This window comes from Epithele typhae (assembly GCF_022376455.1).
Source record: "Epithele typhae strain CBS 203.58 chromosome Unknown BXZ73scaffold_5, whole genome shotgun sequence".
Taxonomy (NCBI): Eukaryota; Fungi; Basidiomycota; class Agaricomycetes; order Polyporales; family Epitheliaceae; genus Epithele; species Epithele typhae.
Window position 1 is genome coordinate 1147437 of NW_025954196.1, and position 14110 is coordinate 1161546.

Sequence of the window (14110 nt, forward strand, 5' to 3'; positions counted from 1 at the left end):
CTCGAAGACAACAACTACCCCGAATGGCGCTTCTACATGGAAGCTCACCTCACGCGTCAAGGCGTCTTCGAAGTTGCGTCCGGTGCCCTCTCGCGTCCTCCGTTCGCCCCTGCGCACGTCGCCGTCAAGTCCTGGGACAAGAAAGACATGCAGGCTCGATCCGAGATTAACCTCATGCTCTCCCCCTCGCAGATCGGCCACGTCCAAGGTGCAACGACCTCGGCCGACATCTGGACTCGCCTCGAAGCTGTCCATCGCGCTCACGGATTCGGCACCCGCCTCGCTCGTCGCCGCGAGTTCTTCAACATGTCGAAGCAGCCTGACCAGGCCATGAACACGTGGATCTCCAGCGTCCGCAGAGCCGCATTCAATCTCAACGCAAGCGGAGCGAACGTCCCGGATGAAGACATCATCATCGTCCTGACGAAGGGCCTTCCCGAAGAGTACGACAGTCTTGTCGTCGCCCTCGACTCGACCCCCTCCGCGTCTCTCACCCTCGACTACGTCATTATCCGCCTCGTCAATGAGGAATCACGCAAGGCCCCATCGGAGGCATCCTCACCCTTGCCGTCCTCCGCCGTTGCTGCTGCCGCCCGCACGTTCACCCCCACTGCTCGCACGTTCGTCCCCGCTGCTCGTGCCGCTGCCACCGCCCCTGCTCCTGCTCCCACCGGTACTCCTCGTGGTCGAGTCCCGCTCTCGGAGATCACCTGTTACAACTGCAAGAACAAGGGCCACTACCAGCAGGACTGCCCGCATCCGCTCATCCCCTTCAAGGAGCGCGCCGCCTTCGCCATGGCACTCGGCCCATCGTACCCGTCGTCCCGGAGTGGTTCGGAGAGCCCCGTTGTGGCGTTCTCTTACTAGGTTTCATGGGACATTCGTACGTTTCGATTCTCGTTCCCCTCGCGCATTTTCTCGTTCCCCCTTCTCGCCTCCGTGCTCCCCTGTCGGCATGTTGTGGTTACTTTAGCCGGCCGTCATTGGCGTGCTCGACATCGTGATTCGCTTGCTCTCTTGAGGTTGTAGCTGGTCGCCCGCATCATCGTCTTGATCCCCTGTCCCCGATCCTCGTCACGTTGATTTTGTTTATTCGATTCTATGCCCCTGTCTCTCCTCGATCCAGCGTAAACCCCGATCCATCGTATCCGATTCAGCGTAACCGACCCATCGTACTCGAACCAGCGTAAACCGATCCATCGTCCTCGAACCAGCGTAACCGATTCAGCGTCCCCCTCGATCCTTCGTACCCGACCCTTCGTACTCGACCCATCGTCCTCGATCCCTCGTCCTCGACCCTTCGCATTTTGTACCACCGTCTTCCCCTCGATTTGTGCTCGTTATACGCCCTCGCTTGTGGGGGCCTGTTGGAATCTGCCCGCATACTTAGCAAGCTCGGTCGTACGGTACCAGCGCTTAGTCATCCCGTAGATAGCCGCCGCCCCTCGTCCCGCACTCGCCTCACGCGTTTGCCCTTCCCCACCACCTCGTTCTCCCCCGCGTCCGTCTGTACTCGCCTCCCGGTGCCCATAGGGACCAACCGCGTCGTATCGATTGCATCTTATTCCTCGTCCGACCCCGACCGAGCCGCCGACTTCTAACACATGCATCATGCACTTGACGGTGGTGGCGGCAAAGTCGCAGCGTATGTAAACGCTGGCTTCGTTGATGTACTTCTCACGCGACTGTCCCTCTGAATCTTGTCTCCGTCACCGTCATCGACGACGAAATGGCCGCCAGTTCTCGACACCGGTTATACAGAGATGCATACAGCACCTTTAAACCCCGCAAAGGACGTTCTTTCATCCTTGTAGCCAACACTAAACCACATCTCGCCTCGTTCGTCTGTGCACCTGTAATCCCATGGGCAGTGGTCGCTCTCACCCGCCCAAAGAGATATCCCAAGCTCCTGCTTCTCACACCTCTTCTCTCTCCTTTCGCCTCTACCTCCACCATCCTCGATCTTTCGCCCTCCCAATTCCGACGATGTCCCCCAACCTTGAGTCCCTCAAATCCTCCTTCTCTGGCGACCTCGTCGGCCTCACCGACTCCGCCTACCCCGCCGCGATCGTCCGCTGGGCGCGCAACGCCGCGCGCCGCGCCGCGCTCGTTGCCTTTCCCCGCTCCCCCGGCGACGTCGCGCTCGCCATCGCGTATGCCCGCGCGCAGGGCCTCCAACTCGCCGTCAAGGGTGGCGGCCACAGCCCCTCGGGCGCGTCGAGCGTCGAGGGCGGGCTCGTCATCGATCTCGGCCGGCACATGGCGGGCGTGCGTGTCGACGCCGCCGCGCGAAGGGCGTATGTCGCTGGCGGGGCGCTGTGGGGGGCAGTCGACAAGGCGGCGATCGAGCACGGGCTCGCGACTGTGGGCGGGACGGTGAACCATGTGAGTACTGCACTTTCGCGGGCGACCAGGGCTGACGGGGCTTCGCGCGCGGCAGACTGGGGTAGGCGGGTGAGTGTGCTTTGTCCTCCAAGGTCATCAGCGGGTTTTGTGAAAGTCACGCAGGCTTGTGCTTGGAGGAGGGTACGGATGGCTCGCGGGCGCCCATGGGCTGGCGATCGACAACCTCCTCGAAGTACGTTCCTACATCTACTCGGCGCGCGGGCTCTAGTTCTTGATTTCGCGCGCGCGCTTCTTATTACAGGCGACCGTTGTCACCGCTGATGGCCAGGTTATCACTGCGTCCCCAACCTCGCACCCGGACCTCTTCTGGGGCCTCCGCGGCGGCGGCTCGAACTTTGGCGTCGTCACCGAATTCGTGCTCCAGCTGCACCCGCAGCGCCGGACCGTCTTCTGCGGCATGGCCGTCTTCGGCGAACACCAGCTCGAGCAGTTTTTGGATGTGACGGAGGCGTGGTGGAACAACGGCACGACCGAGAAGGAGGGCATGATCCATGCGTTCACGCGCAGCCCCATGGACCGTTCGGTGAGTGCTCACGCACGTATGCGATGTGGAGACAATGGTGACACAGGTTCGGCGTCGTCCCGCAGCCGTGCATCGTCGCCTTCATGTTCTACAACGGCTCCGAGGCCGAAGGCCGCGACAACTTCAAGGCCTTCTTCGACATCGGTGCGCCCCCTGCCCTCGCACGCCTCACCCTTTTTTTTCTCATCCCGTGCCCCGCCACAGGCCCCGTCATGGACGCGACCGCCGAGCGGCCCTACGAGGAGCTCAACTCGCTCCAGAACGCGATCGCGGCCCCCGGCCAGGCCGTGTACATGAAGGGCACCTTCGCGCCCGCGACGTACCCCCGCGCGCTCCTCCCGCGCGTCTTCGCCCGCGCCGCGGAGCTCTCCGCGCCCGAGGGCTACCACATCGGCTTCCTGCTCGAGTACCACTCCCTCGGGAAGGTCGACGCCGTGCCGGACGCGCAGACGGCATACCGGCGCGGGGCGGGCCCGAACGCGCTCTGCACCGTCTTCATGCAGGAGGACGGGGAGGGGCGGATGGCGTACGCGCAGGCGGCCGCGCGGGAGCTCGTCGCGCTCGTCGCGGGCGACAAGGCGCACCTGGCGTACGGGAACTACAGCGACGGTGAGTGCGCGGCGCCGGCGTGCCTCGGATTCGCTCGGTGCGGCGGTGGCTGACGAGCGCTCGTGATTGCGGGATGTAGACCCGGCTGGGGAGGAGGGCGCGCCTGCGACGGCGGGAGCGAGCAAGGCCGAGGTGAACTTCGGGAGCAACTACGCGCGGCTGCGGGAGGTGAAGAAGGCGTACGACCCCGAGCAGGTGTTCAACAAGTGGTTCAACATCGACCCGGCCGCGTAGGGGCGGTGGTGTCGGCGAAGTCGAGCGGATGCGACGTGTACGACGTAAGATGTATCAATCAATGTACGAATGCTGGGCTCAACGAGAATGCGATGAATGAGACATACGATGTCGCTTCCGCAGTTGCAGATGGCGCCGCGCGGTCGATCCCTCCTACGTGTGAGTAACGGCCTTGCCTGTCTCTGGATGCTGACCTCCCTCAGATGCAGGACCTTGGCTGAGTGATTCTACTGAGTCCGTTCACTCTGTTGTCTTGGCTTCGCCAGTGGTTCTACATGTGCTGGCTTCTTGGCTCTGTGCGCCCCTGTTCCAGATGCCCCGACTACCGCGCTGAATCGGTGCGTAGTACGAGATCGGAACCTTGAACAGGGACACAGCACTTCGATTTCATCGATTACGTCCGGTCAAATCAGTTCATCTCTGTCCACCGCGATCAACACAGAGCCAACACAGCACCCTGGCCAAAGGAGCGGAGACAACATGTGCGTTCAGACACAGCCCAGCCTGGTTCGGTACCGGAAGTGTCACAGTTTGTTCCCTTTCCTGGACATCCGATGCTGACATCCCAGGTCTTCCTGTTCGGGCGCCATTGAAATGAAAGTAATCCTTTTCCTACAGCTCGACGAACCATAGGACGCGTAGTGTTTGGGGGTTCGTCATGTTCCTCTGCGCAACGGCCGTCTGATGATGCAGCCCTCAGTGGAGGGCAGACCTCGCAGCTCTCTCGGAGCGTGCTGCACGCTGTCGCCAGCCTCTTCCACCGGCTGTCAGCACCTGCGGCTGACGCCTCTATTCTTGTTGCTGAGAGCAAAGCGTCTCTGGCGTCTCACTCACGTATAAAAGCTCGCCCGACGGCGCCCTCAGATCCTCAGAACCCGCTCTCTTCTCCCTCTCTTCTCTCCTCCCTCCTCTCCTCTCTCCCATCAGTCCCGCCCCAGTGGCGCCCACCATCGCGGTCATTCTCGCAGGCGACAACGCACGCCAGTCGCGACTCTTCGACCGGTGAGTGACCCTCACCAGCTTGACTCTTCTTTTGTGATTTGTTTGCATGTGCTGATAGCAGATGGATGTCGCCGTTCGCCTGCAGCGCAGTGACCTCTGAACACGAGATCTCGGTTTCGTCGATATTTCACCTGTTGTGAGTAACACTCGCCAGTTCTTGCCTAGCTAGCTTGGTGCTGAAAAGATACGTGCGGGGTCGTTCCCCGGCAGGCATTTCGCGCTTCAAACCAGTGTCAGCCCGACCCCACATCGGATGCAAAATCGGAAGCGGACCAGGTGAGTGATCCTCACCAGCTTGTCTTGTTTCTTGTCGCCTGTCAGTTGGTGCTGAGAGCAGACCCGCATCGGCATCGTTCTGCAGATGATCTTCCGGCCCGCATCCTCGGCCCAAGGCAGGCTGCGCTCCTCCATGGCGAGTCACTCTCCCAGCGCGCCTCTGTAAGCACATGCGCTGAGAACGGACGCCGCCCAAGGTGTTAGTGCGCACCGATTCCCTTCCGACCTGCACTCCCAGCATTCCTCCCCGGTGAGTGACCTCCCAGCGCGCCTCTGTGAGCACGTGCGTTGAGAATGGACGGGGAGCGTTCGTTGGACTGCAGAGCGCTCTAGTACTAGGGTCCCCCCGGCCGCGGCAAGACCTCGTTTTCGCGTGGTATTTTCCTTGTGGTGAGTAACCCTCACCAGCTTGTTCTCTTTGTGGTTTTTCTAGTATGTCGATGCTGATATAAGACCGCCGGCGTCGTTTCCCGGCAGGTATACCACGCTTCGAACCACCAGCCCGACCCCGCAGATGCGAAAGCGGAAGCGAGTCATCTTCGTCGCGTGAGTGATCTCCACCAGCTTTTCTTTGTAGTCTTCCCGTTTGTGCTGATGACACACCGCCGGTGTCGATGGTCAGGTCATCGATCTCACCGCGAGGCACCTCCCCATGTGAGTAACGTCTCACCAGAGCACTTGTCCAATGCGCTGAAGAGGGAGGGCGAGCGTCCTCAGTCTGCATTCCACCTTTGCGAACGCTATCGATCCAAGTCGCGCGGTATTCCCGCGCTTACCAACGCACTCCGACCATGTGCTGACAGCAAGACGGCAGATGCCTATTGTATGCAGCTCGCGACCCCATTGTCACCCTTGAAAACGTGAACAGGCGATAACTCCGGGTGAGCGATCCTCACCAGCTCTTCTCATCGCTTTCCTGTTTGTGCTGAGAGTGGCAGACCCGTACCGGCATCGTTCTGCAGATGATCCTCAGACCCGCATCCTCAGCTCAAGGCAGGATATGCTCCTCCATGGCGAGTCACTCTCCTAGCGTGCCTCTGTAAGCACATACGCTGAGAATGGACGCCGCCCATGGTGTTAGTGCGCCCCGATTTCTTTCCGACCTGCACTCCCAGCATTCGTCCCCGGTGAGTGACCTCCCAGCGCGCCTCTGTAAGCACATGCGCTGAGAATGGACGGCGAGCGTTCGTTGGCCTGCAGTCCATTTTCCGGAGCGCTCCAGGGTCACCCCGGCCGCGGAACTGGTACGCATGTCGATTTCCACTTTGCCCTCGTCCCGCAACATATTAGCAGGTCGATCGTGCTACCCCAGTGCTTGAGTAGAGCCGCTTGAGGACAACATTGTCGCTCTCCAGCGCGGATGTTCCCGACGTGGATGTGTCTGAAGTGTGTGCTTGGCGCGCTCAAGCCGAGCTCGCTGTACGCATGGTAGTTGACCCAGCCCTGAGATGCTGCTAACGATATCGCCGGGCCATGGAATACAGCTGTCCAATCTGAACAGGTCCCCGCAAGGTCCCCGAGTCACTCATATTATTGTGTTGTTCGCGGTGGCACTTCAAATATAGGGCGTTCGGCGACTCGTATGCCCACTTGTCCTTTCGTCCGCATTCTGTTCGCCCCCATGTATTTTTACTTTGTTGAATTGCAGTGCACCCAGTCTGCCATTTGGCGCCCGCACGGACCACATGCACACGCGCAAGTACTGCTCGGCCGCAATCTTCATGTCGCAATCATCGCGTGAACAAACTCGGAGACACGTCATCGCCGAACTGCCCACGGCCCCGTTGGGTGTGACACACCACGGACGCTGTGCACGTCCTCCCAAATGCGGCACGAATGAGTCGAAACATGAGGCACGTGACTGAGTCGTTGATCCGGATTCCAGATTAGAAACTGAGGGGCACACGGTTTGCGTGCGCCCCCGCTGAAAAAGACACCACTTGACCTTGAACGTCCACCATGACCACCGCGAGTGCCGCCTGTCCCCCACGCTTGACCCCGCTGCAAGAGCGAAAGGCATGTTTCGATTCCAATTCGACCTCCTCCTGGGACCTCTACAAGCGTCAGAGCGCACAAACATTCTACCATACCACTTAGCCTGGGGCGAAGACAACCTACAGCATCAACCGGTGTGCTGCATAAATACCCTTTCGTTTTCGTTCCTTCCACGTTCGGTCTCGACGCCTCCATCTCCTACTGCGAGAACAGCATGCTCTCGAACGCCGACGGCATCGGAAGCGGCGACAGCGCCGGCGACGGCCGCTCCCTCGCGTGCCACACCCCCGACCTGCGCAAGTGCCACAAAACCCACTAGTCAGCTCAACACGACGACACCAGGCGCACGCAAGAGGGAAGGAAGGAAGACACGCACCTGGCCGGCACGCCCGTCCCGCGCTGGAGCGGCGAGCGCGGGTCGAACCCGCCGTCGTGCACCACGCCTTCCATCGCGTCTTCCTGGTCCGGGTCCGGGCCGAGCGCCCACCCGCGCGGGGGCTGGGCGAACGTGAGCGCGCCGAGCGCCGCGCGCGCGCGGAGGTGCGCCGACGGCGGCGCGGCGCGGTCGCTCGCGCCCAGCAGCGGCGTGTGCGGGTGCGGGGAGGCGCCGCCGACGGAGGTCTTGGCGGACGGCGTGGGGGAGGGCGACGGCGAGGCGGGCGGGGTCGCGGAGGAGCGCGCGGAGATCGACGACGCGGGCGGGGGCGAGTGCCATGACGCGGACGACGAGGAGGCGGACGAGCCGGCGAGGGCGCGCGCGAAGGACGTGGAGGAGGTCACAGCGTCGAGCGACGGCGAGGTGGTCCCGGTCGGGCTTGTGGTCCGCGGGGACCTCGCGGCGCGATGGGTGGGTGTCGTGCGCGACCGGCGCGCCCCGGACGCGCTGGTGGGCGAAGAGGACGTGGCGGGCAGAACGGGTTGCGGCGGCGCGGCGGCCGGGGGGCGCGAACACTGGAGGCAGATCCACTGGGGAATCGGGCAGACGCAGGGCGTGTCGAGAGGGACTGTCCGCGGCGAAGGCACCCGAGGGACGGCGGCTTGAGCTTGCGGCCTTGGGCGGCGGCTTGAGCTTGAGCTTGAAGACACACTGGAAGGCACACCGGGACTTGGGACAGCAAACACGGGAACCGAAGGAGAGGTTTGATTGCCTCCGTCGACAAAATGCCTCTCCGGCACGACATCTGTCTGAGCACCTGTAGAGACCGGCTTGCGCTTGGGAACAGGTTCGGTCTGGATCGCTGCGTCGCTCTGGGTGCGCGCGACGGGCCTCTTGCGCTTCGTGGGGCTGGAGCTGGAGCTGGGGCCTGTAGCGGGCGACGACCTTGAAAACGTTCGTTCACGCGACTTGCGACTCGCACCGGAATTCCCATCACCCCCCGCACGACCTGCCGCCAAAACTCTTCCGGGAAATGCGCCGTCTTTCAGCATGGGCGTGTTGGGCGCGGTGTCGTACTCAGACAGTTCGCGGTCTTCTACCTCACGAGATTCATCGGACAGCTGTCTTTTCGCCTCTTCTGCGGCCAACCTTTGTCGTTCCCTCTGTTGCTGACGGGCCAAGAAGTCTTCGGGGAAGTACTGCGTTGAGTCCGACACTGGGGACGACAGGTGCGAGCGGCAGTCGCTGGATGCAATCGACGGCGAGCGCATACTATACTCCGAGTTGATGCTCGGGGAGTAGTACGTTAACGTCTGCGCGTAGCGGGGAGACGAGTCCAGAGCGTCTGCAGTGCTTTCGTCGGAAGAGAAGATGTTCCTCGTTTGCGTCACACCGGTTGGAGGAGACGACGACAGGACCGTCGACGAAGCTTTGGCCTTGCCCTTCGACCTGGACCGAATCGGACTGGAGGGTCTCTCGACCGGGATCACCCTTGCTCCCGACGCAGTTGATGCAGAGGCGAAGACTTGGGGAGGGGCCGTGGCCGCCTTGGCCAGCGGTTGGGGACCGTCCCTCGACTTGCTCTTCGGGTTCTTGCGTTCTTGCTGCCGGTCGCGCGCGGGCCCCATCCTTCGCTCGTCAACGCTCGCCGACGCCTTCAAGCGGCGGCGTTCCCTGTCCGCCCTCCCCATCGCCACCCCAGCCTCGATGTCTGCAAGTCGCTTCGCAAGCCCATCCTCGGTGCTCTCACCGCCCGACCTCGTCCGGCTGACAGGTCCAGCGGCCGCAGACGCACTCAGTTTTGTTTTCATCTCGTTCTTCCCGGCCGGTCCAAGTCCACTGGGCGCCGCGTCTGCGACCGCGGGCAGCGGTATCGGATTGCGACGCGGGACCGGGTTCTGTGGGTCCCACGCGGCCGGGGCGCGCTCGACCGTCTCGAGCCAGCCTCGTTCGTGCGCGACGATCCATCGATCCACGCCGTCTTGCCAGGTCTTGCAGCGCTTGTAGACCGCGTTCGAGATGCCCTGCGTCGCGCGGGCGCACTCCTCCCTGCCCACACCGCACACCGTCAATGGCACGATCGACGACAGCAGCGGGCGGCACGAGCAGCAGCAGACTCGGACGGTGCTGCGGGCCCGGCCCCATGCGAAAGACCGGCGGGATTGGTGACGGACGACGCACCATGAGGCATATACCCCCGGGGGGTCTCCCTTGAACACGACGTAGTACGCGGGGCTCATCTCGAACAACAACAGGCGGCAAGGAGGAGTCGGGGGGTGGGAGAGAGAGAGAGTGAGGCGCGTCCGGGGGACGCGACTCGGCTAGAGCAGATCTGCCGCCCCCGCGACACCCCAGGACCCTGGCCCGAGCACGGCGTCCGCAGAACTGGCCGTGTCTTCGTGTTTCGCGCCGAAAGCTCGGCCGTCCTCTCGGGCGAATGCCAGGTATTTGACCGAAAGCGGGTGTTGGTGCCACAGAAGCCTCGAGGGGTGGCTCGAGCACAGCAGCCACTTTGCTTCCGCGAAGCTCTCCAGGCGAGGCCACGCGCCCAGATCCAAAGCACTCCAGATCGACCACCCACACCCACTCAGACTCCACTCCACCAATCGGACGAGATATCGATGATTAGAAATCGATGACCATAGGGAATATTTGCGATGCAGATGTACCACGAGGTATCCAAGGCAGATGTAGAGTATAGAAAAAGGAATGTGCACGCCCACTGTCCCGAGCCCATGCCATAGCCAACACCCGCCCGAACCCCATATCCTCCCAGTGGCGACGCCAAGGGGCAGGCAACCCCTGTCGCCGTCCTCGTCCCCATCCTCCAAGACCCGGTCCGCAGACGCACCGCAGAAAGTCGAAACGCGCCCCACCACGAGGCGCACGTACCGCAGCCGATGGGCATATCATACGGCCATGTACCCCCCGCGGTTCGCGCTGTGTCTTGGGCGGACGGCGGAGCACAGGTGCGCGACAAGGTCGCGCAGCATGTACGGCACCTCGCGCCAGAAATCGCGGTGTCTGCGCAGAGGTCAGCGCTGTGGCGCAGCGTACGTGGAGAGGGGAGCGATGCGCAGGGGGGCAGGCAGTGCGGGGAGCAGAGTACGCACGGGATGAGGTCCAAGCCTGTCGCGCCGTATGTTGAGTAGTTGTAGTACGCTCCGAGGGCAAAGTACACGGCGAACGCGAGGAAGAACCTGGGTTGTCAGACCGATTGGGTCAGTCTCTTGTCGGCTAAGCTCTGCCGTCGCGTGCCACAAACGGGGATTACGGAGTGGAAGGACGCTCACAGCAGGAAGAAGTACCCGAGCCCCGACCCTACACGCTCAGGACTCGGCTCCGAACCCCCGTCGGATGGTTTGGAGTCGTCGTCTGGTGCGGAGGTGTAGGAGCAGCCGGCGGGCGCGCTCCATTCGATGGACAGGTCCTTGCCGTCGTATGATGTGAACTTCGGCTCGCTCTGTTCGGGGTCACAGAGCAGCTTGACGTGAAAACTTTGTGGTATGAGATCGCCGCCGTGGACAGGGGGATATGGGGCACCGCCAAACGAGAGTTCGACACCCTTCGGTGCTACAAGGGGCAGGTTGAACACAATGCCTTCCCAACTACCAAGATGACGTACACGACAGTATCTTCGAAGTGACGGTGGTGGAGGAAGAGTTGGCGACCTGGATGACAGACAGGACGCTGGAGCTCCCGCCGCTCCGCGACGTCTCGCGCACGAGACACGCCCGCGCGTTCGCTCCGCACTGCGATATGCGACACAACCCCGTCAGGGACCGCACGCGTTACACACCACTGTCCACGAAGCCCAAGGCAACACGCACCTTCTCATCTGCGGGCGTTTTGTCCGCGGGAACCAGGTCTTTGCAGAGGTTGAAAGTGAGCCTGTCGGTGATGGTGGACGGGGGGAGGTCGAGCTTGCGAGATACCGAGTGCTCGCCCGCGACTTTCGTCAGGTCAAACTGGGACTCTCCTATCTTCACGTGGCAGTCGAACGGCTTGTCGTCGTCCGCGGCATGGACGGCGAGCAGGCCAGTGAAGGCGAGGAGTGCGAGGCGCGAGACGGGGTGGCGGTGGAGGGGCGTCATGTGGATTCGGGAAGAATGAAAGGAGATATCAGCGCAGCTGGAGCAGACGTATCGGCAGAGATGACGAAGGCGGGGACGGGGAGGAAGGGAAGAGGGAGCAAGTTGAAGATACTTGAGAGCAGGCTTCACCGTCGGACCAATTGGAGGCAGTGGGCGGCAGCAGCGACTTGACGCGCGCGTCGCGTCCCCCGTTGAAGCGCCCGGCTCTTGTGGCTCAGGCGGGCCGCGTACTCCTCCGCCTGCAGCACCAGCAGGACGCGCAACTCCCCTTCCCCGCACCCACCACCTCTCCACGCCCGCCACCGCGCTCCCGGTCGCGATGGACACGATCCAGCAGCTCGTCCCGCTCATCTACCATGAGCGGCAGCAGCCCGGCGAGATGCTCTGCGCCCAGCACGCCCTCAACTCCCTCCTCCGTGAGTGCCACTGCCACTGCTACGGCCGATCCGGTGCGCGTCGCTGACCGCCCCCCGCCCCCGCAGAAGGCCAGTATGTCAGTCGTACGATCCGCGCGCATCTGTGAGCTCGCCTGACGAGTGTGCACGCCAGTTTTCCGCCCCGGATCTCTCGGAGATCGCCCGGGAGCTCGACGAGCACGAGAGCACGCAGCTCGACGTCGACGAGCGTGCGACCTCGAGCAACAACATGGACGACACTGGTGAGTGGCACGTCCATTTTTGGGGTGTTCAGTCGTTTGCGGGGAGCGGCATGCATGCCGGGGAGGCCTCTTCTGTGCGGGTGGCGGCGAGTGGCGGCCCAGGGACTCAAGCGCTCTTCCAGGGTTTTTCTCCGTGCAAGTGCTCCAGAAAGCCCTCACCGACAGCTTCAACCTCTCGTAAGTTTCCCCTTAACTTTGCATTGCTAGTGCATCACTGAATTCCCTCCAGTCTTGTGCCTTGGGACGCTCGGGAGCTTAGACCTTACCATGATCACCCACAGTACGTCGTGGAGATCCCTACGCAGAGACAGGTCCTCACATGCTCCCCAGCACGCAGATGGCGTTCGTCCTGAACCAGTCACAACACTGGTACACCCTCCGTCGTTTCGGGAACGTCTCCCCGAACCCCGCGCTCGACGCCGACCCCGGTGGCGGACACTGGTTCAACCTCAACTCCTCCAACGCCGCGCCCGAGCGCATCAGCAAGCTCTACCTAGGCATGTTCCTCCAGCAGGCCAAAGAAGAGGGTGAGCGCGTCTCCCCGTCGTCTGCCCCACTTGTATCCGTGACGATTCCCCCCTTCTCCAGGCTACACCATCTTCGCCGTCGTCCAGCCCGACCTGTCCACCAGGCTCGCCCTTCCGCGCGTCGAGGTGGACGACATCTTCGGCGGGCTCCCCGACGACATCCCGCACAGCTCCACATATGAGCCCTCCTCGCGCCAGGCCGCCACGCTCGCAGGCTTCGAGGACGAAGACATGGAGCTCCAAGCCGCGCTCCAAGCATCGCTCACCAACGGCGACTACGACTACGTCCCGCCGCCGCCGCCGTCCGCCGCCATGTCGCGACCCACCGCCGCGCCCTCATCCGCGTCGACGTCCGGCACGCCCTTCGCTCGCCTCCCCTCCCGCACGGCGTCCGCGGTCCCCGTCGAGCGCGGCTACCACGCGCCCGCGCCCGCGGACGAGGACGACGAGGACGAGGAGATGGACGACGACTACGCGCCCCCGCGCCGAGCCCCGCGCCACGAGGAGCCCGTCGACCCCGTCGCGGCGAGCATCGCGCGGCAGCGGCGCGTCGCGGACCAGATGCGCCGCGCGCAGGAGCTCGCGCTGCAGGAGGGCCTCGCGGACGAGATCGCGCGCATCGACGCCGCGACGCGCGCGCGCGCGGGGCGCCGCGCCGCCGGCGAAGAGGCGCATGAGGACGAGGACGAGATGCTCCGGCGCGCGATCGCGGAGAGCGAGGCGATGGCGCGAGCCGGCGCCGAAGACGACGAAGACGACGACGGCGACGACGGTGGGGGAGCCGCGACCCCTGCGGCGCGCGAGCCTGCGCCCGCGCCCCCGCAGGCGCAGTGGCAGCAGCACCGGATGTACGACGACGAGGACGCGGAGCTGCAGGCTGCGCTACGCGCGTCGCTCGAGTCCGCGCCCGAGGGCTTCGTCGTCCCCGAGCCCGGCGCGTTCCCACAGTCGCGCCCGCCGCCAGCGCAGGCACACACGCAGACGGTCCCGCCGCCTGTCCCGGCGCAGAGTCATCTGCAGCCGCCGCCGTTGCAGCGGCAGCCGTCGGATGACTTCGAGACCGAGTCAGAGGACACTGCGGACGAGCCGGAGCCGGAGCAGCTCAGCATGGAAGAGATTCGGAGGCGGAGGCTGGCCCGGTTCGGGGGTTGAGTATCTCAGTGGCGTAGATGTCGGTGTACTCGTAGAAATATCAAGTGTGTACAACAGAGGACAACTGCCTGGACATTGTTCCAACTGCTCTAGCCCGGTTTGAAGTCTTCATGTAGGCATGTAATAACTGCAGTGACATCTCTGTCCAACCCCCGCAGCTCTGTTCAGGAGGTGAAGCCCTTGGACAATATCGGAATGCACCCAAGTGTAGACGATGACGCCTCCTGGTGCTATAGCGGCCGTAGGAGAGACTCACAC

The 14110-nt window shown here is 63.2% G+C and overlaps 4 protein-coding genes across 4 annotated transcripts; 2 read left to right on the plus strand and 2 right to left on the minus strand.

The window, feature by feature from the left end:
* Window positions 1-1986: 1986 nt before the first annotated feature.
* Window positions 1987-3772, plus strand: BXZ73DRAFT_97911 (FAD-binding domain-containing protein; the record flags this gene model as incomplete). Its single annotated transcript, XM_048027531.1, has 7 exons — window positions 1987-2385; window positions 2441-2454; window positions 2509-2578; window positions 2648-2929; window positions 2995-3073; window positions 3134-3538; window positions 3618-3772. 7 exons carry the CDS (start codon window positions 1987-1989, stop codon window positions 3770-3772), a joined length of 1404 nt encoding a protein of 467 aa, XP_047881758.1.
* A 3471-nt stretch (window positions 3773-7243) lies between these two features.
* BXZ73DRAFT_97912 (uncharacterized protein) lies at window positions 7244-9661 on the minus strand (the record flags this gene model as incomplete). Its single annotated transcript, XM_048027532.1, has 3 exons — window positions 7244-7337; window positions 7422-9470; window positions 9603-9661. 3 exons carry the CDS (start codon window positions 9659-9661, stop codon window positions 7244-7246), a joined length of 2202 nt encoding a protein of 733 aa, XP_047881759.1.
* Window positions 9662-10330: 669 nt separating this feature from the next.
* Window positions 10331-11515, minus strand: BXZ73DRAFT_40936 (autophagy-related protein 27; the record flags this gene model as incomplete). Its single annotated transcript, XM_048018671.1, has 5 exons — window positions 10331-10445; window positions 10535-10621; window positions 10715-10994; window positions 11047-11173; window positions 11252-11515. 5 exons carry the CDS (start codon window positions 11513-11515, stop codon window positions 10331-10333), a joined length of 873 nt encoding a protein of 290 aa, XP_047881760.1.
* Window positions 11516-11834: 319 nt separating this feature from the next.
* On the plus strand, window positions 11835-13852 carry BXZ73DRAFT_97914 (Josephin-domain-containing protein; the record flags this gene model as incomplete). Its single annotated transcript, XM_048027533.1, has 7 exons — window positions 11835-11931; window positions 11998-12008; window positions 12065-12173; window positions 12296-12350; window positions 12403-12453; window positions 12504-12700; window positions 12762-13852. The coding sequence occupies 7 exons, from the start codon at window positions 11835-11837 to the stop codon at window positions 13850-13852; spliced, it is 1611 nt and encodes a 536-aa protein (XP_047881761.1).
* Window positions 13853-14110: the final 258 nt, after the last annotated feature.